This window comes from Anomaloglossus baeobatrachus, assembly GCF_048569485.1.
Source record: "Anomaloglossus baeobatrachus isolate aAnoBae1 chromosome 5 unlocalized genomic scaffold, aAnoBae1.hap1 SUPER_5_unloc_6, whole genome shotgun sequence".
Classification (NCBI taxonomy): Eukaryota; Metazoa; Chordata; class Amphibia; order Anura; family Aromobatidae; genus Anomaloglossus; species Anomaloglossus baeobatrachus.
This window is the reverse complement of record NW_027441810.1, coordinates 441,519-467,542: the sequence shown is the minus strand read 5'-3', so window position 1 is coordinate 467,542 and position 26,024 is coordinate 441,519. Positions and strand designations below refer to the sequence as shown.

General features: G+C 42.6%; 1 protein-coding gene across 1 annotated transcript in view; it reads left to right on the top strand.

Moving 5' to 3' along the window:
• Window positions 1–26,024, top strand: part of LOC142259294 (uncharacterized) — a 130,799-nt gene that overhangs the window by 86,964 nt on the left and 17,811 nt on the right. Inside the window, 4 exon segments of the mRNA XM_075331768.1 lie at window positions 9,292–9,410; window positions 9,504–9,607; window positions 11,433–12,331; window positions 12,333–12,423. Coding sequence (XP_075187883.1) covers window positions 9,292–9,410; window positions 9,504–9,607; window positions 11,433–12,331; window positions 12,333–12,423 — 1,213 coding nt within the window.

Here is a 26,024-nt window from a genome sequence, read left to right as displayed (position 1 = left end):
TGCCACTTCCACGGTGCTGCATACTTCACAAACTGCGGTCTAGGAAGCAGGCGATGATGCCTCCTGCTCCCAACTTACTTTTGATCAGATGCAATCATCATCGGTGGTGTTGGTGGTGGAGGAGGAGGAGGAGGGCAAGGCCAACATCCAAATGGCCACATTAGCAATAGCACTGTAAAGTGTTATGGAGTACATATTCCAACTTTCACACTAATAATATAGGGGACGCAGAAAACTACAAATGACTGCCATCCCTCCGCAGTGTATGTTACAGGGTCCACCTGAGAGCCCTAAGAAGTCAGATTTGAGGACAGCCAGTGGCCCTTAGAGGGCCAATGGAGCCGGTGGTGCTGGTGAGCAGGAGGAGGGCAAGGTCAACATCCCAATGGGCACATTGTAGCTGACCTTTTAAAGTGCTCTCAAATATGTCCCAAAAAAGGAGGTGTGAGACAGACACCAATATAATGTATGAGTTACAGCTCTTTCTAATCGAAAAAGGAAAAATGTAAAATATGAAACGTGTGAACATATGCTAAAGTGTTTTTTTGGAGGTCGGGGTCTGATTTGACGTTTTATTACAGTGATTAGGCACTAGAAACTGTTTCTTAGCAATTTCCCCTCTTTTACTTTGGTTGGAGAGCTGTTCTGGCGACTACATAAACGCTGCGTGCTGCTCTGACCACGTTATTCAAAGACACCAGAAATGCAGTCAAGCACCTTCTACAGGCTGTGCCCATACTGTTTCAGCCTTTTCCCATCCATTTCAGCCTTTTCCTCAGTCACCACAGGTCACCGACAGGTCCGTCATAAAATTATTCTGGTTTCCCATAGACTTACATTGGGGGATGAATATTTGCGAATACTCAAATAGCGGCGAGGTATTCGCTGGATAACCGTCAAAGCGAATAATAGGGTGTTCGATCATCTCTATTAAACATCCTTTAGTGAAACATGAAAGTGACTAAATGGTGTCAGTTTAGAATATGCAGGGGGTGGGACATTATATGTGTGTTTTACCTCTGTCTATCCATCCATCCATCCATACTAGCTTTTTTAGGCTATGTGTCCACGATGAACATTTTGGACACAGAGTGTTTTGGCTGCGTCCTGTGGAAGGATTTTTAGAATTCTCCTACCCACTGTGCTTCTTATCTCTGTAGCATAAACTGACTTGTGGCGCAGCTTCCCAAGCCGCAGCATGTCAGTTGTTTGCTGCGGAGACGAGAGTGTTGTCCGCGGGGAGAATATATCTAAGATCTGCAGCAGCCCAAACCCTGATCGTGGACACGGCCAGCTATGGTCTCCTGCAGACAACACTCACATCTCTGCAGGAGGGCTGGCACTATTTCCTAGTGTCTTGCTAAATTCTCCTAAAAAGGGGCTGAAAGCCCGTACTTATGAAGCGCTCACTGATATCCTAATCAGGCACGAATATTAAGATTCTTTATAGCAAGATATTATTTATTTTAACAGCACATGAATAATCAATGGTACATAGGCATTAGAACTACTTTATAGTCATAGAATCATATACAATAACAGAAATATGCATCAACATTACCGTATGTTGTAGCACGCCGAGAAGGAAACAACATCTGCATCACAGGAACAGTGCATCCACTTGAGCGCCCTGTAAATGTCCCCAACTTCACTAAGTGAGTCCTGTCTTTTTATAGCAAATCTTTGTACGTCATGTGCACTGAGTGGTGAATTGGTGACCAGCATGTGACAGCTGAGTCATGTTCATGTAACTTGACCACAAGCTGCTGTGGGCACCAGTAGCTTCCTGCACATTTTGCCAGTTGACCACTGGCCGACCACAGTTTCCTGGAGATATTGCAAGGAGCCGTGAATTTTACATGCCAGCTTCCTTACACCTGTTGTCAACTAACCATGAGTTTCCTGACTGTGGAACTGTAAACGTTACTTCCTCATAATTGTGGTTTGCTCAAGATCTGTCTGACACGTATTCTTCATCATGGTAAAAATGGGTCAGCCAGAGGACATATCTCTCTGATACTGAATAATTGATGGATCAATTAATATCTGGGATCACTATATCTTTTGATTATGATCCCTATATAATCACACTCATTCTTCAGTCATATCACAGTCATATCAGTCATATCACATTGGTATCACAATCGGTCCTTGATCCCAGGGATTATTTTCCATCATCAGTATTCCACTAGAGGAAGATCACTCGGAAAACACTATACCATGACCAAGAGGTATCGTTTTTAATAGGACACTATCATTGACTTTGCCACAAATTTTGTTTGGATAAACTTTGAATCACAAATATAATCACTTTTACTACTATGTATATTAAAACTAAAAGCAATATTATCTGAAAAGCTGCCTTGAATATCATGTGTTTTGGCATTTGCTTGATATTCAAAGGAATCATTACACATTAAATTTCCCGATATGTTACTACAGGTTTCACTAGTCCCATTTATGAACGTATTGGCATAAGGCCATAACATATCATGAATTGTCCTTTCCACTAAGCTGGGTTTAAAAACATCTACAGTATTTATAGCTGTCCCAAAACTCAGAAGAACCTGGGGAATAAATTTTGGGGTCCATTTTGTTGTGTTATGTCTTCTAAAAGTGAATAAATTGGGATTAAAGCAACATTTTTAGGCAAAATTATATATTTTTTTCATTCACCATCGCTTTAGTTCCTGTGAAGCACCTGAAGGGTTAATAAACTTCTTTGATGTGGTTTTGAGCACTTTGAGGGGTGCAATTTTTGGAATGGGGTCACTATTGGGAATTTTCTGCCACCTCGGCCTCTCAAAGTCACTGCAAATGTGATGTGGGCCCTAAAAAATGGATTTGTAAATTTTGTTGAAAATGTGAAATTCCTGATGAACTTTGACCCCTTCTAACTTCCTAACCCCAAAAATGTGGTATCAAAACTTGTGCTGATGTAAAGTGACATGTGGGAAATGTGATTTATTATCTATTTGTGTGACAGAATCTCTGGTTTATGGGCAGAAAAATAAAAAAAAATATTTTAAAAATTTTCATCAATTTTCCGCTTGCTTCAGAAATACAAAAATTATTGTCCTAAATTTATAACTATCCTGAACCACAATATGTGAGGAAAAAACCAAGTCAGAATCACTAAGATCCGAGGAAGCTCCAGAGTTATCACCTCATAAAGTGACACTGGCCAGAATTACAAAAATGGCTTTTTATGATGACTCTGAAGTTGAATTCTTATTATTTTTTTCTGTGTTTTGGGGGTTTTTTTTGCAGGTTTTTAGCAACAAAAATAAAACCAATACACTACACTGCAGTACGGAGCTCAGATGTGAATACACTGAAAAGCACCAACAAAAGTGATAAAACGTGGCATCAAAGTGTGTTATGGAAAGGGTTAATGACTCCACACTGTATTGTGATTGTTTTACATTTGTTGTTAAACCTGTAAAAAAAAAAAAAAACTGAAAAAAAAAATCCGAATAAGAAACTGGACCAATAAGAAACCAACTTCAGCATCGAGTTTTTATTGCTGATGTCGAGCGATACTGGTGGGAAAATAAGGGAAATGTCTGTTGTTACCACATACCGTATTTTTCGGATTATAAGACACACTTTTCCTCCCAAAACTTTGGGAGAAAAATTAGGGGTGTTTCTTAAAATCTGAATATAGCATCTGTGTGACCGGCGGCAAGCGTCTGTGTGGCCGGCGGTGGGCATCTGTGCGACCGGCATCTGTATGGCAGGCATCTGGTGGCCAAGGGCAGGTAGTACTTCAGCTAATGCTGCCCAGAGTCGGCACATGCACAGATTGAGATCTCAGCTAAAGCTCTCATTAGCGCAGGCGCTGACTACGGACGCCATTTGTTTGAAGCCCCAGTGCAGAGAAGAGCAGAGCCCGGTGCCCCATGAAAGAGCAGAACCCACAGTACCAGGACAGAGCAGCACCTCAGCCCACAGTGAGTATCTGTGTCCTCCTCTGCACCACCCGCAGCATCGCCTACTCCATCACTGCCCCTGCCTCCTGTGACCATCGCTGCCACTCCCCTCCGGTAAGACACCACCGGATTATAAAACGGACCCCATGGTTTTTTTTCGTTTTTTTTTCTCTAAATTTGGGGTACGTCTTATAAAACGAAAAATACGGTATATACCCTGCCCCCCCTACAGTGACTAACAAGCCGCTCAGCATTAGAACCTGCTGTCAGTCAGTGCTGAGAGCGCGTATACAACCACAGATCACTGTATACTGAGCAATAACTAAAACCTCATCTGAGCTATCCGTATGACTGAAAGTCGGACATTGTCATAATATATGTTTATGACCACATGTACATATTTCTTAGCTATTTTGTAACACTTATTATTTTGTATATGTGGCTGTTTTCTTTACCTGATTGGAGCTAATAAGATTTGGATTGACAGTGGTATCTTCCTATATTTCACACATTTGGGGGGGAGAGTAGTTCTGTATTTAAGTATTTGTTATTTTCATCTTACTTCCCTTCTAACTGGGGCTGATATAATGACTCAGCAGTGACCATATCCTCTGTGTATGAGGGAGAAGGCACCATCAGCTTTTTATACCCTGTTTCCATAAAACCCTGAAAATAAGCCCTAGTAGGATTTTGGGGGCTTTTTTGAGTATACATAAAATGTAAGCCCTTGTTCTGTCCTCCCTACACGAGAACTGAGGCGTGTGAAGCTTGACAGGCAGCTAAATCTTTATCCACCATAGGTTAATAATAAGGAGACTGTTGCTTGAAGTCTGTTTTTATTAAACATTACTAAATTTGTTTGGTGAAACTGCAGTAGGACCTGAACTTGACTTAAACTTCATTTGAAGTCATTAATTGGGCAGTTCGCGTTTTCACCCACATGCAGCCATAAACAGATCACTTCCACAGGAGAGTTGGTGGGTTTTTTTCTATATTTTTTATTTTTTTTGGGGGGGTGCCCACTACTTCTGACATACCTCACAACCGTCCCGGATTCTGCGGGACTGCCACGACTTATCAGGTCTGTACCGCACTCCCGTGGCTCACAGCTGATGTCCCGGCTCCTCCCCTCAGTGGAGTGAATAAATTAAATTATCATCGGCTCTGGATTTTCGGGGCGGCCGGGACTCGAACTCATGGAACTGTGAGTTCATTGTTTCAAAGGCAGCAGCTTTACCACTGAGCCACTGCCTGTATTGAAAACAATAAAAAAATTGTTTAAAAGAACAGAGAGTCCTCAGTGGTTGATACCTTTTAATGGCTAACTGAAAAGATGGTAATAATTGCAAGCTTTCGAGACTACTCAGGTCTCTTCATCAGGCATGGTATAACACAAAATCTGAAGAGTCACGTATTTATACACAACAGGACTTAGAATAGTGCAGTAAAAAAAAAAAAAAAAAAAAAAAAAAAAGAACAAGTTATATGAAACAGAACTATCTCTATGGCAGGGGGACAAGCTGTTCTTTTAACAGCTTGTCCCCCTGCCATAGAGATAGTTCTGTTTCATATAACTTGTTCTTTTTTTTTTTTTTTTTTTTTTTTTTTTTTACTGCACTATTCTAAGTCCTGTTGTGTATAAATACGTGACTCTTCAGATTTTGTGTTATACCATGCCTGATGAAGAGACCTGAGTAGTCTCGAAAGCTTGCAATTATTACCATCTTTTCAGTTAGCCATTAAAAGGTATCAACCACTGAGGACTCTCTGTTCTTTTAAACAATTTTTTTATCTCTACTGGCTAACACGGTACAAAGATATATTTTACTTGAAAACAATAGGAAGATTTTGTTATCTTGACCTCTATACTGCAGACACCAGAAGCAGATTATTCAGCTGCAAAGATGGATGGAGGGATGGATGAATGGAGGGATAGAGGGAGGGATGGATGGATGATAGAGGGATAAATGGAGGGATGAATGGAGGGATAGAGGGAGGGATGGATGGATGATAGAGGGATGAATGGAGGGATGAATGGAGGGATAGAGGGAGGGATGGATGGATGATAGAGGGATGAATGGAGGGATAGAAGGAGGGATGAATGGAGGGATAGAGGGATGAAAGGAGGGATAGAGGGAGGGATGGATGGATGATAGAGGGAGGGATGAATGGAGGGATAGAGGCAGGGATGGATGGATGATAGAGGGATGAATGGAGGGATATAGGGATGGATGGATGATAGAGGGATGAATGGAGGGATAGAAGGAGGGATGAATAGAGGGATAGAGGGATGAAAGGAGGGATAGAGGGAGGGATGGATGATAGAGGGATGAATGGAGGGATAGAGGGAGGGATGGATGGATGATAGAGGGATGAATGGAGGGATAGAAGGAGGGATGAATGGAGGGATAGAGGGATGAATGGAAGGATAGAGGGAGGGATGGATGGATGAATGGAGGGATAGAGGGAGGGATAGAGGGAGGGATGGATGGATGATGGAGGGATAGAGGGATGGATGGATGGATGAATGGAGGGATGAATGGAGGGATAGAGGGATGAATGGAGGGATGAATGGAGAGATAGAGGGAGGGATGGATGGATGAATGGAGGGATAGAGGGAGGGATGGATGATAGAGGGATGAATGGAGGGATGAATGGAGGGATAGAGGGAGGGATGGATGCATGGATGATAGAGGGAGGGATGGATGGATGATAGAGGGATGAATGGAGGGATAGAGGGAGGGATGGATGGATGAATGGAGGGATAGAGGGATGAATGGAGGGATGAATGGAGGGATGAATGGAGAGATAAAGGGAGGGATAGAGGGAGGGATGGATGATAGTGGGATGGATGGATGATAGAGGGATGGATGATAGAGGGATATATAGATACACGACAGATAATAGATAGAGATAGAATCATAGATAGATAGAGGGATAGAATCATAGAATCATATATAGAATCATAGATAGAATCATAGATAGATGGATAGATAGAATCATAGATAGATAGAATCATAGATGGATAGATAGAATCATAGATAGATAGAATCATAGATAGATAGAGGGATAGAGATAGATAAATACTGTATCTCAATGTTGGTGAAAGATTCATTTGTTCCCATAAAACTACTATAAAGAAATGAGGAAAAAAATACAAATACAATTTTTTTTTATCTTCACCACCTTGGATTCAAACCAGCAACGTTCAAAACTTGTGTCCAGCAACCTCCTGGCTTTCCTAGCTGCTCTAGCTGTTGAGCCACTAGGATTGATGATGTCAGAGGGAGGATTTCACATAAATGAACCTACAATGCAGCCTCTTACACAGCAGATTACACAGGACACAGCTACATTGTACAGAGCAGCATCTCTATGTCCTGTATTCTAGAGGGAGAGGAAAAGAGGATTTTTTTTCTTCTAATAAAGTTACTAAAAATAATAAAAAAAATAGAATAATGTAATTTTATTGCACTTTTTTATAAAATAATAAACATTACAAATCAGCAAATAACATGGACATATTTGGTGTCCTTGTAATCGTAATGACCTGAACAACACAGCGATCAGATTATTTATGGGGATCGGTAAATGGCGGGAAAAAAAAGGCGCAATTTATTATTTTTCTTTATTAAAACCCATATAAAATGTAATAAAAATGGATCACTGAGGCCGTGTTCACACATAGCGTAAATGCTGCATTTTTTCTGCAGGTGTCCGCTACACGAGTGCAATAACAATGTTCTCTGATTATTGCGTGTTTGCGGTATTTTTTATACATTGTCCCCCTTATTTGATACATGTTTGTTGCTGATGTGAATCCTGAAGCTTATAAAGAAAGAAACACCAAATCCGCACAGTTCAGCGGCGTCTTTCCACGCACCAGGAGCGGAGATTTCAGGACGTCTCATCCACTTTGCTTGGACAATTAGTCCATATTCACATGTAGTGTAAGTGCTGCATTTTTTTCTGCTGTTTCTTTGCACATTTATTCTGCTGTGTTTAATTGTCCAAGAAAAGTGGATGTGATTCCATGAAAAGACGCCGCTGAATTCTGCGGATTGATAGGCACAAATAAGCAACATGTCATATAGTGACACAGAAATATAAAAAAATTCTGACTGCTATAAATATGAATGAACAGTCCGGGGCATCTGCTGAATGACCCTTACTGCTAAATGGGTGTGGCTAGGGGTGTGACTAGGGGCGTGGTCAAAGTTTGCCGCGGCGCACGCATCGCGCCGCATACTTTGTCCCTCTTTCCTTTCTTGAAAAGTTGGGAGGTATGCTTCCGATCATGCTGTTGTTACCCCCAGTGCGAGCCGATAAACACTGCAAACGGCTCACACCGGACTGAGCACCAAGCGTACCCAAGCACAGCGATGCTCGTGAGAATGGTTTACATACGTAAAGCATCCGATCTCCGCACCTTCTTGGAAAAGTCTGAGTTCGTACCGAACACTGAACTTCAGGTTCACTGATCTCTAGTGGTGAATAAAAATCACTTTTGTAGAAAAAATCAGTTTGTGTCGCCATTTTCTGACACCGGTAACATTATTCTTTTTGCGTCGATGGAGTTGAGTGAGGACTTGTTTTTTGCTTGATGAGCCAACATTTTCATTATTACCATTCTAGGTGCAATATGGATAATTCATCACTTTTCATTGTTTTTATAGCAATATAAATACAATGTGCTACTTTCATGATTACATAGCACATTTCATGTAGAATTTTTTTTCCTATTCCTAAGAGATATCTTACCTCTATTATTATCTGCAGTATTTTACATATCGACTCATCTCCTTCCCATTCAGGTCCTTATAATGTCAGATCCTCTCAGTGGAGATCTTCTATTGAAGAGAATTCTCCTGATTGCCCCGTGAAGGATGATATGGACAGGGACAAGATGGCGGAGAGGATATTACACCTCACCCTAGAGATCCTCTTCCGGCTTACTGGAGAGGTGAGAGATTCTGATGACGTCACATTACATCATTCTTATCTATGGGAATAACAGATGGACAGAACTGGAGAGGTGAGGACTCTGGAAATGTCTGGAGTGAGATTTATTACTGTGTCTCTCCATAACCAGGATTACACAGTAGTGAAGAAGACCTCTAGTGAGCGCTGTCAGGCCCCTGTGTCTGAGGGATGGGGAAGACCCCTGAGCCCAATCACGGGGCCTCCACCTCACCCGCCGATACATGAGGACATCAATGACCAGAAGATCCTAGAACTCACCTACAAGATGATTGAGCTGCTGACTGGAGAGGTGACACTGCTGGGAATGCTGGGACATTATACAGTAACGCTATGTAGGGATCGGGGGGTGACGGTATCATTGTATGTGTCAGGTTCCTATAAGGTGTCAGGACGTCACCGTCTATTTCTCCATGGAGGAGTGGGAGTATTTAGAAGGACACAAAGATCTGTACAAGGACGTCATGATGGAGGTTCCCCAGCCCCTCACATCACCAGGTAATAGACAGGACTAAATACACACGACCTATAATTATCTGTATGTAAGGAATGAATTCAGTCCCTGTATGTGTCTCCTCCATTTCTATCCAGTAAGAGGACAACACCAGAGAGATGTCCCCGTTCTCTTCTCCCACAGGACTGTAAACAAGAAGATCCCGATGTTCCTCAGGATGTGTTTCCTCCAGCTCTATCCAGTAAGAGATATCTACTCATCTACTTTTTGCACTTATTTTGTATTTACATTTTTAGACTTTCTGCTGTTTTTTTTCAGCTGTGTTTTCTTTGCTTCTGCTTCTTCTGCTGTATGTTTCTAGTGCCTTCTCTATGTTGTTATGAAGGCAACTCAAAGACCTGCAGAGGGTTCATGAATACCCTGTTTCCCTGAAAATAAGACCTACCCCGAAAATAAGACCTAGCATGAATTTACGGGATTTGTGGAGGATACTTGAAAAATAGGCCCTACTCCAAAAATAAGCCCTAGTTACAGTCAGGGCCAGCTTTGGGAGCAATTGTTCAGGAACTACACTATCTTAGGAACCCCATCAGTGTTATTCTGAGACCTCTGATGACTTCAAACTCATGTGACAAGATGTAACGAAAGGTCTCCTAATTGCAGGAGTCTAAAGAACTGAAAAGATGACAGGCTGGCATGCAGGACTGGCATTAGGGTAAAGGGAGAACAAACTGGGCAATATCACAGGGCTCCCATTCTCCTAGGGGCACCAGTGTTTATATGCCGATTATAGGACTGCTTAAAAACCTTTTCGACATCACGTCATGTGAGCAAAGGTCTTAATTGCAGGAGTCTAGAGGTGAAGAGGAGACAGGCTGGTGTGTGTGTGTGTGTGTGTGTGTGTACATGCCAATTTTAAACAGCTTTGCCAAAATGAGCAAAGCTCAGCCAGAACAAGCTTGTGATGCCACCACTTCTCTAATTCGTAACAAACTGCGACATTCCCTATGCCAAAAATCTCACTCCAGGCCCTGACGTAATTTTTCAATGTACATCGTCACAATCGTTGTCCCGGACAACCCCGTTAAATATCTGGCATCTGTCTGTAACTATTTTATTTTCGGAAAAAAAAATCTCTTTGAAAATGTCTATGTTGTGGATCAATGTTGCAAGGAGATTTTTGCAGATTTTGCCAACTGTCATGGCAGCGTCAGGATCTATGGAAATGATAGATTCTTGTACGTTGCATGTTAACTTCTCTGATGTCTGTGAGCAGTGCAGGGAGATGCAGGCATCGAACCATAGACTTGAGCAGGCTAACAAGAGTTATTCTCTGCGGGGCTGCTTGTTAATATCTTTGACCCCATGCTGTAGAGGAGAAGGTATCATTTGCTCCCCTCCTGTATATGCTGGCTGGATTATTTCATTAATGCCAGCTATAGGTTACCTATACTGGTCTGGTCAGGTGTTGTGATCCAGACTTACGGGTGGTTGTTGTGTATTATTACTGTCAGCTGTTCTGGTTTTAACCCTTGTTGTCTTTTAGTTGCTGCCTTCCTGCTCTTGCTTTTCTTTTTAGTCTTTCACTTTTTATTTCTGTGAGTTTTTAATGTGTTTCATCTGTCTTAATCTGTTTTTCCCGTCTGTCTTATTCTGTGTTTCCATCATATTCCTGCCCCTTCCTTCCCCGGGGGATTACAGATTAGATCTCATCAGCAGAATAGTAAGGCACAAGACTCCATCATCTCCATCTTCAGGGGTAATCCAGAGGTTAGGAATAGCTTAAGGTCACCTAGCTTGAGGGACAGTATAGGAGCACTTTGTCCCTCATTATCCTGCAGTCATATTGTGACAACAGTACAGATTATTTACTGTAGTACATTCCAGAGAACTGGTGCTAGGAATGGGAGATCCGAATTAACGAAGATGTAACAGATGTCAAAATTGGCCAACAGATTAAAAATACATTTTTTTCCTAATTTAATTTCTGATGTTATAATTTAAAAAAATAAATTAACTTTCAAGATATTATCATTAAAAAATAATAACATTGTGTTTATTTTTAGCAGATGACTGTATTGGGAGTTCAGATGGAAATCTAATATCTTCAGAATTTATAACAGATGATGAAATTATCACACATGATACAGATGAAGAGCATGCTGTTGTCCCAGATATACCTCCAGTCCTTCCTCGGAAAGCTCTATCATCTGATCTTTTCAAACAAGTCAAAAATTCCGATTTATCACAGAATTGTAAGCAAAATAAAAGTTACAGAAGGGATGTGCAACATGAAACGGCTCCTACAAGGGAGAAATCATTTTCATGTTCAGAGTGTGGGAAATGTTTTATTCAGAAAATAAACCTTGTTACACATCAGAAAATTCACACAGGGGAGAAGCTATTTTTATGTTCAGAGTGTGGGAAATGTTTTACCAGGAAATCAAATCTTGCTGAACATCAAAAAGTTCACACACACGAAAAGCCGTTTTCTTGCCCCCAATGTAAAAAATGTTTTGCTCGAAAATCAAATCTTGTTGACCATCAAAAATATCACACAGGGGAGAAGCCATTTTCATGTCAAGAATGTGGGAAACGTTTTATTCAGAAATCAAATCTTGTTGAGCATCAAAGAATTCACACAGGGGAGAAGCCATTTTCATGTTCAGAATGTGGGAAATGTTTTATTCAGAAACCACATCTTGTTAGACATCAGAAAAATCACACAGGGGAGAAGCCATTTTCAGTTTCAGAGTGTGGGAAATGTTTTAACTGGAAATCAGAATTTATTGTGCATCAAAGATCTCATACAGGGGAGAAGCCATTTTCATGTTCAGAATGTGGGAAATGTTTTATTCATAAATCGGTTCTTTTTAGGCATGAAAGATCTCATAGAGGGGAGAAGCCATTTTCATGCCTGGAATGTGGCAAATGTTTTACTAGGAAATCAACTCTTGTTGTTCATGGGAAAACTTCACACAGGGGATAAACCATTTTTCTGTTCTGAATGTGGAAAATGTTATTCTCAGAAATCAGATCTTGTTAAACATCTGAAGAAGCCACACAGGGAAGGAACTTTTTCATGTTGTATCATAGTATCATAGTATCATAGTTTTTAAGGTTGAAGGGAGACTCTAAGTCCATCTAGTTCAACCTGTAGCCTAACATGTTGATCCAGAGGAAGGCAAAAAAACCCCAATGTGGCAAACAAGTTCCAATGGGGAAAAAATTTCCTTCCTGACTCCACATCCGGCAATCAGACTAGTTCCCTGGATCAATACCCTGTCATAAAATCTAATATACATAACTGGTAATATTACATTTTTCAAGAAAGGCGTCCAGGCTCTGCTTAAATGTTAGTAGTGAATCACTCATTACAACATCATGTGGCAGAGAGTTCCATAGTCTCACTGCTCGTACAGTAAAGAATCCTCGTCTGTGATTATGATTAAACCTTCTTTCCTCAAGACGTAGTGGATGCCCCCGTGTTCCAGTCGCAGGCCTTGGTGTAAAAAGATCTTTGGAAAGGTCTCTGTACTGTCCCCTCATATATTTATACATTGTGATTAGATCCCCCCTAAGCCTTCGTTTTTCCAAACTAAATAACCCCAAGTTTAATAACCTGTCTTGGTATTGCAGCCCACCCATTCCTCTAATAATCTTGGTGGCTCTTCTCTGCACCCTCTCTAGTTCAGCTATGTCCTTCTTATATATCGGTGACCAGAATTGTACACAGTATTCTAAGTGTGGTCGCACTAGTGACTTGTACAGAGGTAGAACTATATTTTTTTCATGAACACTTATACCTCTTTTAATACATCCCATTATTTTATTAGCCCTGGCAGCAGCTGCCTGACACTGTCCACTAAAGTGAAGTTTACCATCCACCAATACACCCAAGTCTTTTTCTGTGTCTGTTTTACCCAGTGTTCTACGATTAAGTACATAATCATAAATGTTATTTCCTCTACCCAAGTGCATGACCTTACATTTATCTACATTAAACTTCAATTGCCACTTCTCAGCCCAATCCTCCAATTTACATAAATCTCCCTGTAATATAAAATTATCCTCCTCTGTATTGATTACCCTGCAGAGTTTAGTATCATCTGCAAATATTGAAATTCTACTCCGCATGCCCCCAACAAGGTCATTTATAAATATGTTGAAAAGAAGTGGGCCCAATACTGACCCCTGTGGTACCCCACTATGAACTGAGACCCAGTCCGAGTACGTACCATTAATAACCACCCTTTGTTTCCTATCACTTAGCCAGTTTTTAACCCAGTTACACATATTTTCCCCTATCCCCATTATTCTCATTTTATGTACCAACCTTTTGTGTGGCACCGTATCAAAAGCTTTTGAAAAGTCCATATACACAACATCCACTGCATTTCCCTGGTCCAGACTTGAACTTACCTCTTCATAGAAGCTGATCAAATTAGTTTGACAGGATCGATCCCTCATAAACCCATGTTGATACTCTGTCATAAGGTTATTTTTCTTGAGATACTCCAATATAGCATCTCTCAAGAAACCCTCAAGGATTTTACCAACCGTAGAGGTTAAACTTACCGGCCTATAATTTCCCGGCTCAGTTTTTGTCCCCTTTTTGAATATTGGCACCACATTTGCTATGCGCCAGTCCTGCGGTACCGACCCTGTTATTAAGGAATCTGAGAAGATTAAAAATAATGGTCTATCTATCACAGAACTCAATTCCTGTAGTACTCTGGGGTGTATGCCATCCGGGCCCGGAGATTTGTCAACCTTAGTGATTTCGAGGCGGCGGCGTACTTCCTGCTGGGTTAAGCAGGTAATATTCAAGTGTGAATTTATGGTATCACTGGTCATGTCATCTGCCATGGCATTTTCTTGTATAAAAACCGTAGAAAAAAAGTCATTCAGCAGGTTGGCTTTACCCTCATCCCCTTCCACCATTTCACCAAGACTATTTTTAAGGGGGCCAACACTATCGCTTTTCAGTTTTTTACTGTTTATGTAGTTAAAGAATATTTTAGGATTATTTTTACTTTCTCTCGCAATGAGTCTCTCTGTCTCAAACTTAGCTAACTTAATTTGCTTTTTACATATTTTATTTAATTTTCTATAATTATATAATGCCTCATCACTACCTACCCTCTTTAATTCTTTTAAGGCTTTCTGTTTTTCTTTTATTGCTTCCCTTACAGCTCTATTTAGCCATAGGGGTTTCCTCCTATTTCTAGCATGTTTGTTCCCATAGGGTATATTTTCTGCACAAGCCCTATTCAGGATGCTCATAAAAGTCTCCCATTTGCTTTGTGTACTTTTATTACTTAGTACATCATCCCAGTTTATTGCACTAAGATCATCTCTCAACCGTTTAAAATTTGCTTTCCTGAAGTTTAGTGTCCTTGTAGCACCTCTACTAGACATCTTACTAAAGAATACATGAAAACTTATTATTTTGTGATCACTATTCCCCAAGTAACCCCCAACTTGTATATTTGATATGCGGTCTGGCCTATTGGTTAGTACAAGGTCTAGTAGTGCTCCCCCTCTTGTGGGGTCCTGTACCATTTGTGAAAGGTAATTATCTTTCATTGTTATCAAAAATCTATTTCCTTTGCTGGAACTGCAAGTTTCTGTTCCCCAATTTATATCAGGATAGTTAAAGTCCCCCATAATAATTACCTCTCCGAGACTCGCTGCTTTATCAATTTGCTTTATGAGGAGATTCTCTACCTCTTCCATAATATTCGGCGTCTTATAACACACCCCTATCAGTATTTTATTATTCATTCTCCCCCCCCTTATCTCCACCCATAGGGACTCTACATTCTCAGTACCCTCACATATGTTGTCACGCAGGATGGGTTTTAAGGATGATTTTACATATAGACACACACCTCCCCCTCGCTTATTTGTACGGTCATTCCTGAATAGGCTATAACCCTGTAAATTAACAGCCCAGTCATAGCTCTCATCCAGCCATGTCTCTGATATCCCCACTATATCATAATTTTCTTCCAACAATATTAATTCTAATTCCTCCACCTTATTTGTGAGGCTTCGGGCATTAGTGTACATGCACGTTACGTATGACTCTGTACCTGTATTCCTGCTTACTGTATTAACTGTCCTAACCCTTCCCCCCGTACCACCCCCAATTTCATTACTTGTGCCCTGGTCACTATCTGCACTACATTCCCCTTCTATAAAGTGAATACCCTCGCCCCCCATTCCTAGTTTAAACACTCCTCCAACCTTCTAGCCATTTTCTGCCCCAGCAGAGCTGCACCTTCCCCATTAAGATGCAGCCCATCCCTAGCATAGAATCTGTAGCCAACTGAAAAGTCGGCCCAATTCTCCAGGAACCCAAAACCCTCTTTCCTACACCAATTCCTGAGCCACCTGTTAACCTCCCTGATCTCCCTTTGCCTCTCTAGTGTGGCTCGTGGCACAGGTAGTATTTCCGAAAATACCACCTTTGAGGTCCATGCTTTAAGCTTACAACCTAATTCCCTGAAATCATCTTTAAGGACCTTCCACCTACCTCTAACTTTGTCATTTGTGCCAATGTGTACAATGACCGCTGGGTCCTCCCCAGCCCCTCCCAGTAATCTGTCAACCCGATCAGCGATGTGCCGAACTCGAGCGCCAGGAAGACAACACACTGTTCGGCGATCCCTGTCTTTGTGACAGATTGCCCTATCTGTCCCCCTAATAATTGAGTCCCCCACTACCAGTACCTGTCTTGCCTGCCCTGCACTCCTATTCCCCCCCTTACTGGAGCAGACACTCCTCTGGCGTTCAGAGGTCATGCCTTGCTGCAGCAATGCTACCCCTGTAATGACATCCCCCTCATCTGCCAAGTTTGCAAACCTATTGGGGTGTGTCAGTTCAGGACTAGCCTTCCTAGCACTTTTCCCTTTACCCCCCTTTCTAACTGTCACCCAGCTACCTACCTCACCGTCCTGCCGCTCCCTACTACGATCCTCCCCCACATCTGACCCAGCAAGCTGCTGCTCAGTGAGCAGCAAACTCCTTTCCATATTGCTAATGCATCTCAGAGTTGCCAGCTGCTCATTTAGATCCAGTATCTGGGCTTCCAAATGTGCAACTTGCTCACATCTCGAACAACAGTATGCACCCTCGAACGGCTTTTCAAGGACTGCATACATGAGACAAGATGTACACTGGATCGCATTAGCAATAGTGGAGCACATTTTCTAATGGGGATAGCACTAAACAAATGTTAAGTAATTAAACAACTAAATACAAACAATTCTACTCACACTTACTTTTGCTCACACTTTGCTCACTCACGCTCACAATGAAGAAGACAGGCTAAAACTCGCGCGCCGCTAGGCGCGCGGTTTTCAGAAGTCTTCCTTCCGGCTGTAACGGCCAAAACCCGGTTCTCCTTGAGCTCGCGGTGACTCTTCACTTATCCCAGAAGGCACTGGGAATATGCAAATTATCCTCGCAAGACTCCTTCCCTGGCTTTCAGAAGTCTTCCTTCCGGCTGTAACGGCCAAAACCCGGTTCTCCTTGAGCTCGCGGTGACTCTTCACTTATCCCAGAAGGCACTGGGAATATGCAAATTATCCTCGCAAGACTCCTTCCCTGGCTTTCAGAAGTCTTCCTTCCGGCTGTAACGGCCAAAACCCGGTTCTCCTTGAGCTCGCGGTGACTCTTCACTTATCCCAGAAGGCACTGGGAATATGCAAATTATCCTCGCAAGACTCCTTCCCTGGCTTTCAGAAGTCTTCCTTCCGGCTGTAACGGCCAAAACCCGGTTCTCCTTGAGCTCGCGGTGACTCTTCACTTATCCCAGAAGGCACTGGGAATATGCAAATTATCCTCGCAAGACTCCTTCCCTGGCTTTCAGAAGTCTTCCTTCCGGCTGTAACGGCCAAAACCCGGTTCTCCTTGAGCTCGCGGTGACTCTTCACTTATCCCAGAAGGCACTGGGAATATGCAAATTATCCTCGCAAGACTCCTTCCCTGGCTTTCAGAAGTCTTCCTTCCGGCTGTAACGGCCAAAACCCGGTTCTCCTTGAGCTCGCGGTGACTCTTCACTTATCCCAGAAGGCACTGGGAATATGCAAATTATCCTCGCAAGACTCCTTCCCTGGCTTTCAGAAGTCTTCCTTCCGGCTGTAACGGCCAAAACCCGGTTCTCCTTGAGCTCGCGGTGACTCTTCACTTATCCCAGAAGGCACTGGGAATATGCAAATTATCCTCGCAAGACTCCTTCCCTGGCTTTCAGAAGTCTTCCTTCCGGCTGTAACGGCCAAAACCCGGTTCTCCTTGAGCTCGCGGTGACTCTTCACTTATCCCAGAAGGCACTGGGAATATGCAAATTATCCTCGCAAGACTCCTTCCCTGGCTTTCAGAAGTCTTCCTTCCGGCTGTAACGGCCAAAACCCGGTTCTCCTTGAGCTCGCGGTGACTCTTCACTTATCCCAGAAGGCACTGGGAATATGCAAATTATCCTCGCAAGACTCCTTCCCTGGCTTTCAGAAGTCTTCCTTCCGGCTGTAACGGCCAAAACCCGGTTCTCCTTGAGCTCGCGGTGACTCTTCACTTATCCCAGAAGGCACTGGGAATATGCAAATTATCCTCGCAAGACTCCTTCCCTGGCTTTGTGAATATTTGAAATGTTTAACTGGTAAATCAAGTCTTGCCGACCATCAGAAAACCAACAGAGCGGAGAAGCCATTATGATGTAGTATAATTCAAAGGGTTTTATCCAAAAATAGGCTACAATTTCTCAAGTAAGAATTGGTGAAGGAAAGAACCATTTTCTTTCTTTTTAAACTTATCGTATTTTTCGGACGATAAGACACACCTAAGTTTTGAAGGAAGAAAATAGGGAAAAAGATTGAAGCAAGAAATATGGCCATGATGCACTGATCTGCTGCTGACATGGTTACAGGGGTAATATCCCCGAATCTCTAGCCGAATGTGTTTGATGACTTTTTCTTTCAATAGTGCTTATCATAAATCTGAGGCTGTCTTTTTTTTATTTACTAAAGCAGTGGAGAGCCACAGATTAGTGAATTTTCTAAATACAATCCAGTACCAAAAGTTTTGGAGGTGTTTCTAATGTTTCCCGAAAGGAACGTCCAGATTGTGAGATCCCACAACCCTCAGCGATCACTCTGACAGTGGAAGAGTGAGCTCTACGACCCCAGCTCTGCGGCATCCTTCTTAAGCAGTTCAGTAAAACCTTAAAGAAGTATGTGACAGCGCTAGATTAGTTGAGAGAGGAATGTCTCGTGCTTAGAGCAGCTGCAAATATTTGTGAGATTTCGCTCTACATATCCCACAAAATGTAAATTCAGGCTTGACTTTGCTAGTAAGTTTGGTATTTTGACAGCCTTTAGAAATATTTGTGAAATGTTTTTATACTGAATTATATTTAGATAATTCACTAATCTCAGTTTGCCCACTGCTTTATTTACTAAAAAGCGCAGCCCCAGATTGGAGATAGGAACTATTAAGTATATCACATTGTATATAGTTGCATTTCCAAACTTGTTGTTTTGTTAATAAATGCTTGTAAAATGTATATTCTTCATGCCTGTCTTTATTGTTTAGATGTGATGATTTTGCCTCAGAACCTCTGGAGTTAAGGCAGAGGTGTAGACATTTTGCACAAAAATAGTGAGGGGATGTCACAGAGGTGTCATGGTTGGCAGACAATCCGGTGGCTACGAGTGTTAGCAAATCCCACAGATTGGCAGCATGTGCTGTTATCTGACAGTTTTCTGTTTCTGCAGCTGTGGGCTTTCTGACCCTGGGAAACTGTCAGTTTTTCTTCTGAGTTGCGGGCCTCTGACTTCCTTTATAAAGCTCACCCTTGGGTGCTTTGTGTGTGTGGTTTATAGTTGTACCTGGCTGTGGTCTGCAGTGGTTGTCTCCTCTTGTTGTTCCAGAGACTTCTGTGAAAATTGATCCTAACATGTGTTTGACATTTGCTATCTACCTGGGCTCAGGTGGTAGCATTTGTGTTTCCGCTGTATTGTTTCCTTTTGTCTCCCTTAGCGTTAGTGGCGTTGATGAAGAGCTCATATCTACTATCCTTCCTTTGGTCCCAGATCAGGGTTTGCCTAGGGTGAGGTATTACTGCTCGGCGATAGGTGCAGAACCTGTATAGGGTTAGTGAGGTCAGTGACTGTGAGCTGCAGGTTATTGTCAGGGGTCGCCACTTACCCCTTTTCCTAGTGATAGGGCATTATTTTCCCCTTCCCTTTCAATTGTACTATATAGCCAGTATAGATTAATACCCGGTCAGGACAGTGGAAGAATTGAATCACACTATGCATCCTAGATATGTGAAAGTTGTTAAGACACTCTGGTCTTAATTCATCAAAGCTTTTATGCCAAAAAAAATGACAAAAATTTGTATCAATTCAGAGTTGTGCCAAATTTTGCTGGCTTTTGGCATTTTCACTCCAAAATTGGCAGAGTTTGGGTAGGACAGGTGCGTGATAGCACAGCGCCTTTGTTTCATGACGAGCTGTGGTGTTTCCTATGCCAGAAATCTCCAGTCCCTGTGTGGAGTAATATTTCTAGCATGACACAAGGAGGCACATGCCACTCCAAATGCTCCAGATTCATGAAGAGGCATGCACCACTTCATGAATCAGGAGTGGCCCCTGCGAAAATTAGGCCATTTATGTTATAAAAACGATCCCTTTACAAAGGATAATTTTGTTATGAAAAAAATCCAAAAGAATTTTATGTCTGATATCCAAGTGGTTATTTTTCTAATGGGGCTATCCACAAATAGAGATGAGCGCACCCGTTGAAGTATGGGTTCGGCTTTTTGAGCCAGACTTTAGATAAAGTTCAGTTCGGGACCCGGACTTGATTTGAACCCCAATGGAAGTCACTGATTGGGCAGTTTGGGTCTCCGCCCACATGCAACCTTGCATAAGCAGAGCATTTCTGTGGAAGGGAGGGCGGAGTTTTTTTTCTTGTACACAATATATCCTATAACGATGTTTTTTACCCCCCGTGAAAGCCATTCAAACACTGTACTTTACTGAGCACCGGGCATACCCAAACACACCGATGCTACGTCAAGTGGTTAGGATACAAAAAGCACCCAAACTCAAACACTGATTTTTTTTTTTTTATAAAGTCTGTATTCAGTACGAACTTTACTGTTCAGGTTCGCTCATATCCACCCACAAACCTTTATTACAGTGTAGAAGAGACCAGAACTAAAAAGGGTCTATCCCTTGATGAAGAGCAAGTAAAATTTGATACCTATGGTGGGTTTGGTAAATTTATTGGGAATTTGTCACTAAATGTTTACCACTTACTTAAAAATCAGAATAATATAAAGGGACTCTGATTCCAATGATGTTATTTACTGGGCTGCTTGCTGTAATTTTGATAAAATCACTGTATTACCACTAGGGGATGATCACTAAAGAACTGGTAAACCTGCTGCCATGTATCCTCCATCTCCATAAGTTCTGTATAATCCCGCCCTCACCCCAGATTGGCAGCTTTCTGTCTATGCTCATGTACACAGCTAGCTGCCAATCAGTGGTGTGGGTGAGGTTATACACAGAGCAGCATTTCGAGAACTGATAGATCTTCAGAAGATAAAACTAATTTTTATCAAACACTTCAACAAGCAGCCAAGTAAGTGACACATTGCTGGAAATGGAGTCGATTGTGGTATCTAAAATACTCTCAATTTGTCCCACAAATACAATGGATAATTTCTTCTTATTCATGGACCTTCACACAATCATATGTAAATTAACCCTTAAATATCACAATGAATAAGGATTATTCCCCCAAACACAAAAACATGTGATATAGGATGTCACGAACAGTGCTCTGCTGCCCCCAATTGTCAGGATAATTACACAATTGACCAACAATTAATGGAGGAGGCCATGTCTGTTTCCACTAGTAGGCCGATTATTGAAAAGCTCCCAGTGAAGATATAGTATATATAGATTGTTTCTATCTCTGGAATATATCTATACCTCGGTGCAGTCACTACCAACAATAATGAAAGGAACTACTACTAGCTGCCACCAACAATCGCTCGACTGGACACATGTTACAGGTAGGTTTGTTCCTCTTAATCTATAAACTACATCCCAAATGCATACGCTATTACATTTTATATATTTAATCTGAAAAGTAGGCAGTGTTTATAAAAATGTACAACAGATATTACAAAGGGGAAAAAAACAATACAGCATATACAATTACATAAAATAAAAGGGAATAACGAAAGAAAATTACTGAACCTGTGTCACAGAAATGGCTTCAGATTTCTGGAGGGAAGGACTCCAATGGAACATGGAACAATCCTACATGGGCAATGTTCCTTCATTGAACAAGGATCATAATTGGCATTATCTTTCTATTAACACAGTTACACCCACATACTTCCCCTCTGGTAACTCCTAACAGGGCTGGACTTCAGATAACTATGGGATGTGTCTAAAGGGGGCTTTACACGCTCCGATATCGTTAATGTTTTATCATCAGGGTCACATCATTAGTGACGCACATCCGGCATCATTAACGATATCGCAGTGTGTGACACTTTTGTGCGACCTAAAACGATCGCAAAAGCGGCCAAAATCGTTTGCCGCGGAGAGGTCGTCCTAAAACAAAAAATCGTTTACCTCTCATTAGCGATGTTGTTCCTTGTTCCTGCGGCAGCACACATCGCTGTGTGTGACACCACAGGAGCGAGGAACATCTTACCTGCCTCCACCGGCTATGCAGAAGGAAGGAAGGAAGGAGGTGGGCGGGTTGTTTACATCCCGCTATCTCTGCCCCTCCGCTTCTATTGGACGCCTGCCGTGTGACGTCGCTGTGACGCCGCACGACCCGCCCCCTTAGGGCAGGTAAGTCCGTGTGACAGGGGTGCGCGATTTTGTGTGCGTCGGACAGCGATATGCCCGTGTCGCACAAACGATGGGGGTGGGGAAGCACGCTAGTGATATCGGCACTGATATCGTAGCGTGTAAAGCCCCCTTACGTCTTAGAAAATTACGAAATTTCCAACTTTTACGATATCTTTGCCCCTGGGGATCCCAGGTGGGAGATATTACTGTCATCTTTCATATCATGATTTTATCTGTTCATAGATAGGAGACATTGCATAGATATTTTCATCTATCTAGCCGATATCCATTGGGTGGGACCTAAACCGTCACTCAATGATGCGGAATGATGTTTTGCGTTCTTCACTTTAACACAAATTTGAAAAAAATGACTTTCCTATGTTATATTGATGCAGTTCATAAAACCTCAAATCATATTTTCTATAAGGAGAAACAAAGGATTTGAATTGCACTGCTAGTTTTCTGTTCAACTGCTGCTCTTATCTCTACCGGTCATAAATCTGTCCTTTTCTGCATTCTTATGCATTTAAGCTGAGATTGGCCTCACATCTGCTAGAGGATTCTCTTTAGTTACTTGTTTCCAAAAGAGGGGGTCAGCTTCATAGAAGTCTTGTTGAGTCTTGAGTGCAATAAGATCAGAAATATTACACTCCCATCTACCCAAAATAACCTAAATAAAAAAAGAAAAAGTTGCCCTGAAATCATTATGCAATGATTCAGATATACTAACTTTATCAGCCGACAAAGGGGGAAGGAATAGTCATCCAAAACAGGAATGACTGTTATGGTCGCCGAAGGGCGGCGGACGTCCGGGAGTGGACCCACTGGGCCATACACCGGATTTCCCTAGAGTAGCTAACCTGTACGGAGCCCCTATACAGGCAGGGAGTGTCAGGTGCAGCCCCAGGAGGCCTAAATGCATGACTGTCAGGACCAATGGAGGTTGGCTCTTACGGACTGGATAAGTTTCTCAATGTCTGGTGCTAATGTGTATGGATATGGCAGCACGAAGGTAGTGTAGCTCAGACTTGACAACACAGAGGTGGTAGCTCAGATGTAGCATGGATATGGTAGTTCAGACGTGGCAGGCACAGAGGTGGTAGCTCAGATGTGGCAGCACGGAGCTGGCAGTTCAGATGTGGCAGCATGGAGATGGCAGTAGTAAGCAGGCTCTAGGATGAGACACCGGTTAGAAACAGAACTGGAACTGGCACACAGCAAGCTGAGCTAGACACAGTAGCATAATGGGACCTGAGAACTAGCGACACACTAATAGGCAATGTTGCTCAGGTGCCTCCTCGAAAGGGAGGGTAATGGGTGACCTCAGGAATTACTTTTGGGTAATGAGACGCCGCTCCTTTAATAAAGGGGGCATGGTCACGAGTGCTCCCTATGGGCACTCACAGAAGGGCTGCTGGCCTCGGGGCAAGAAAGAGGCGCTTGACGCTGCTGGGTAAGTGAGGACAACAGGGACCCCGCCAGGGCCTGGAAGCGGGGTTATGTGGGTGCTGCGCTAGGACCAGGACCGGGAGCTACAGTGACTATATAAAGGAAGCTCAGAATATTCTCTCCAACCGTATACACTAAGGAATTACAACTATGGATCCTTTTTCTACATTTACAGTAGGTACGGAAAGTATTCAGATCCCTTTAAAAGTTTCACTCTTTGTTTCATTGTAGCCATTTGGTAAATTCAAAATTGTTCATTTTTTTCCCCCGTAATGTACACTCTGCACCCCATTCCCCATCTTGATAGAAAAAATGAAGACATTTTTCAAAATATTTTAATTAAGAAAAACTGAAATGAAATATCACATGGTAATAAGTATTCAGACCCTTTTCTCAGACACTCATACATGATGTCCATTTCCTTGTGATCCTCCTTGAGATACTTCTACTCCTTCATTTGAGTCCAACTGTGTTTAATTAAACTGATAGGACTTGATTTGGAAAGGCGCGCACCTGTCTATATAAGACCTCACAGGTCACAGAGCATGTCAGACCAAATGAGAATCATGAGGTTAAAGGAAGTGCCCAAGGAGCTCAGAGACGTAATTATGGCAAGTCACAGATCTGGCCAAGGTTACAAAGGAATTTCTGCAGTACTCAAGGTTCCTAGGAGCACAGTGGCCTCCATAATCCTTAAATGAAAGAAGTTTGGGATCACCAGAACTCTTCCTAGACCTGGCCGTTCAGCCAAACTGAGCAATCGTGGGAGAAGAGCCTTGGTGAGAGATTTAAGAAGAACCTCAAGATCACTGTAGCTGAGCTCCAGATATGCAGTAGGGAGATGGGAGAAAGTTGCACAAAGTCAATTATCACTGCAGCCCTCCACCAGTCGGACCTTTATGGCACAGTAGTCCGACAGAAGACAGTGCAAGACATATGAAAGCCTGCATAGAGTTTGCAAAAAAAAAAAACACATGAAGGACTCCCAGACTAAGATTCTCTGGTCTGATGAGATGAAGATAGAACTTTTTGGTGATATTTCTAAGGGGTATGTGTGGAGAAAACAGGCACTGCTCATCACCTGCCCAATACAATCCCAACAGTGACACATGGTGATGGCAGCATCATGCTATGGGGGCAGGGACAGGACTACTGGTTGCAATTGAAGGACAGATGAATGCGGCCAAGTACAGAGATATCCTGGAAGAAAACCTTTTCCAGAGTGCTTTGGACCTCAGACTTGGCCGAAGGTTCACCTTCCAACAAGACAATGACCCTAAGCACACAGCTAAAATAAGAAAGGATTGGCTTCAGAACAACTCTGTGACCATTCTTGACTGGCTGTCATGTTCCCACCGGAGTCTGCTCCTCCGACTTCTGCTCCGATCGCTAGGCGACGCCGTGTTCCCACCATGGATAGTGCTGGTAATGGGAGAGGAGTCGGTGCCCGTGGCTCTACTGAGCACAGGCTCCGCTCATCCACTAGGCTGGGTTTCCCTGGAACCTGCAGTACCACTGGCTGACTGTAGGTGGCATGTGTCTTCCAGCTGAAGTTGCCATCATTCACCTGCAGCCAATGGGAAGACACCATACCCTTCTTATTCCCCCTCCTGTCATGTGACCACTGCCAGAGATAGTTTGTATTCCTGGTTCCTGTGCTGTTTGTATTTTGATTCCTGTGCGCTGACCTTGCTTGTGTTCTGACTACCCTTCTGCCTGTCGTTTATATGCCTCGCTGCCCGATCCGGATTTGACCTCTGCTTCGTTTGCTAATTACGTCCTTGCCTGCCGATTTTGTCCCTGTTCTGGAATTCCTGGTTTGACCCTGCCTGACGACTACTCTCTCGGACTGCAGCCCTCCGCAGGTAGTGATCACCTTGGGCCCTGTATAATATCAAATTCCTGTATAGGGGTTAAAGGGTTTCAGGGTTCTAGGGGTCCTTCTTGGTGAGTGGCTTCCCTCTAGCCTGTCCATTACAGCCTGTCTGAGTCTGTGGATCCAGGCAGGCGTTACACTGGCACTGACCTAAACCCAATTGAGCATCTCTGGAGAGACCTGAAAATGGCTGTCCACCAACATTCGCCATCCAACCTGACGGAACTGGACAGGATCTGCAAGGAGAATGGCAGAGGATCCCCAAATCCAGGATCCCAAGAAGAGTCATGGCTGTACTATCTCAAAAGGAGGGTGCTTCTAATCAATACTGTGCAATGGGGCTGAATACTTATGACTGTGATATTTCATTTACAAAAAAAAAAAAAATTACATTTCTGTTTTTTTTGTCAAGATGGGGGATGGGGAGCAGAGTGTACATTAATGAG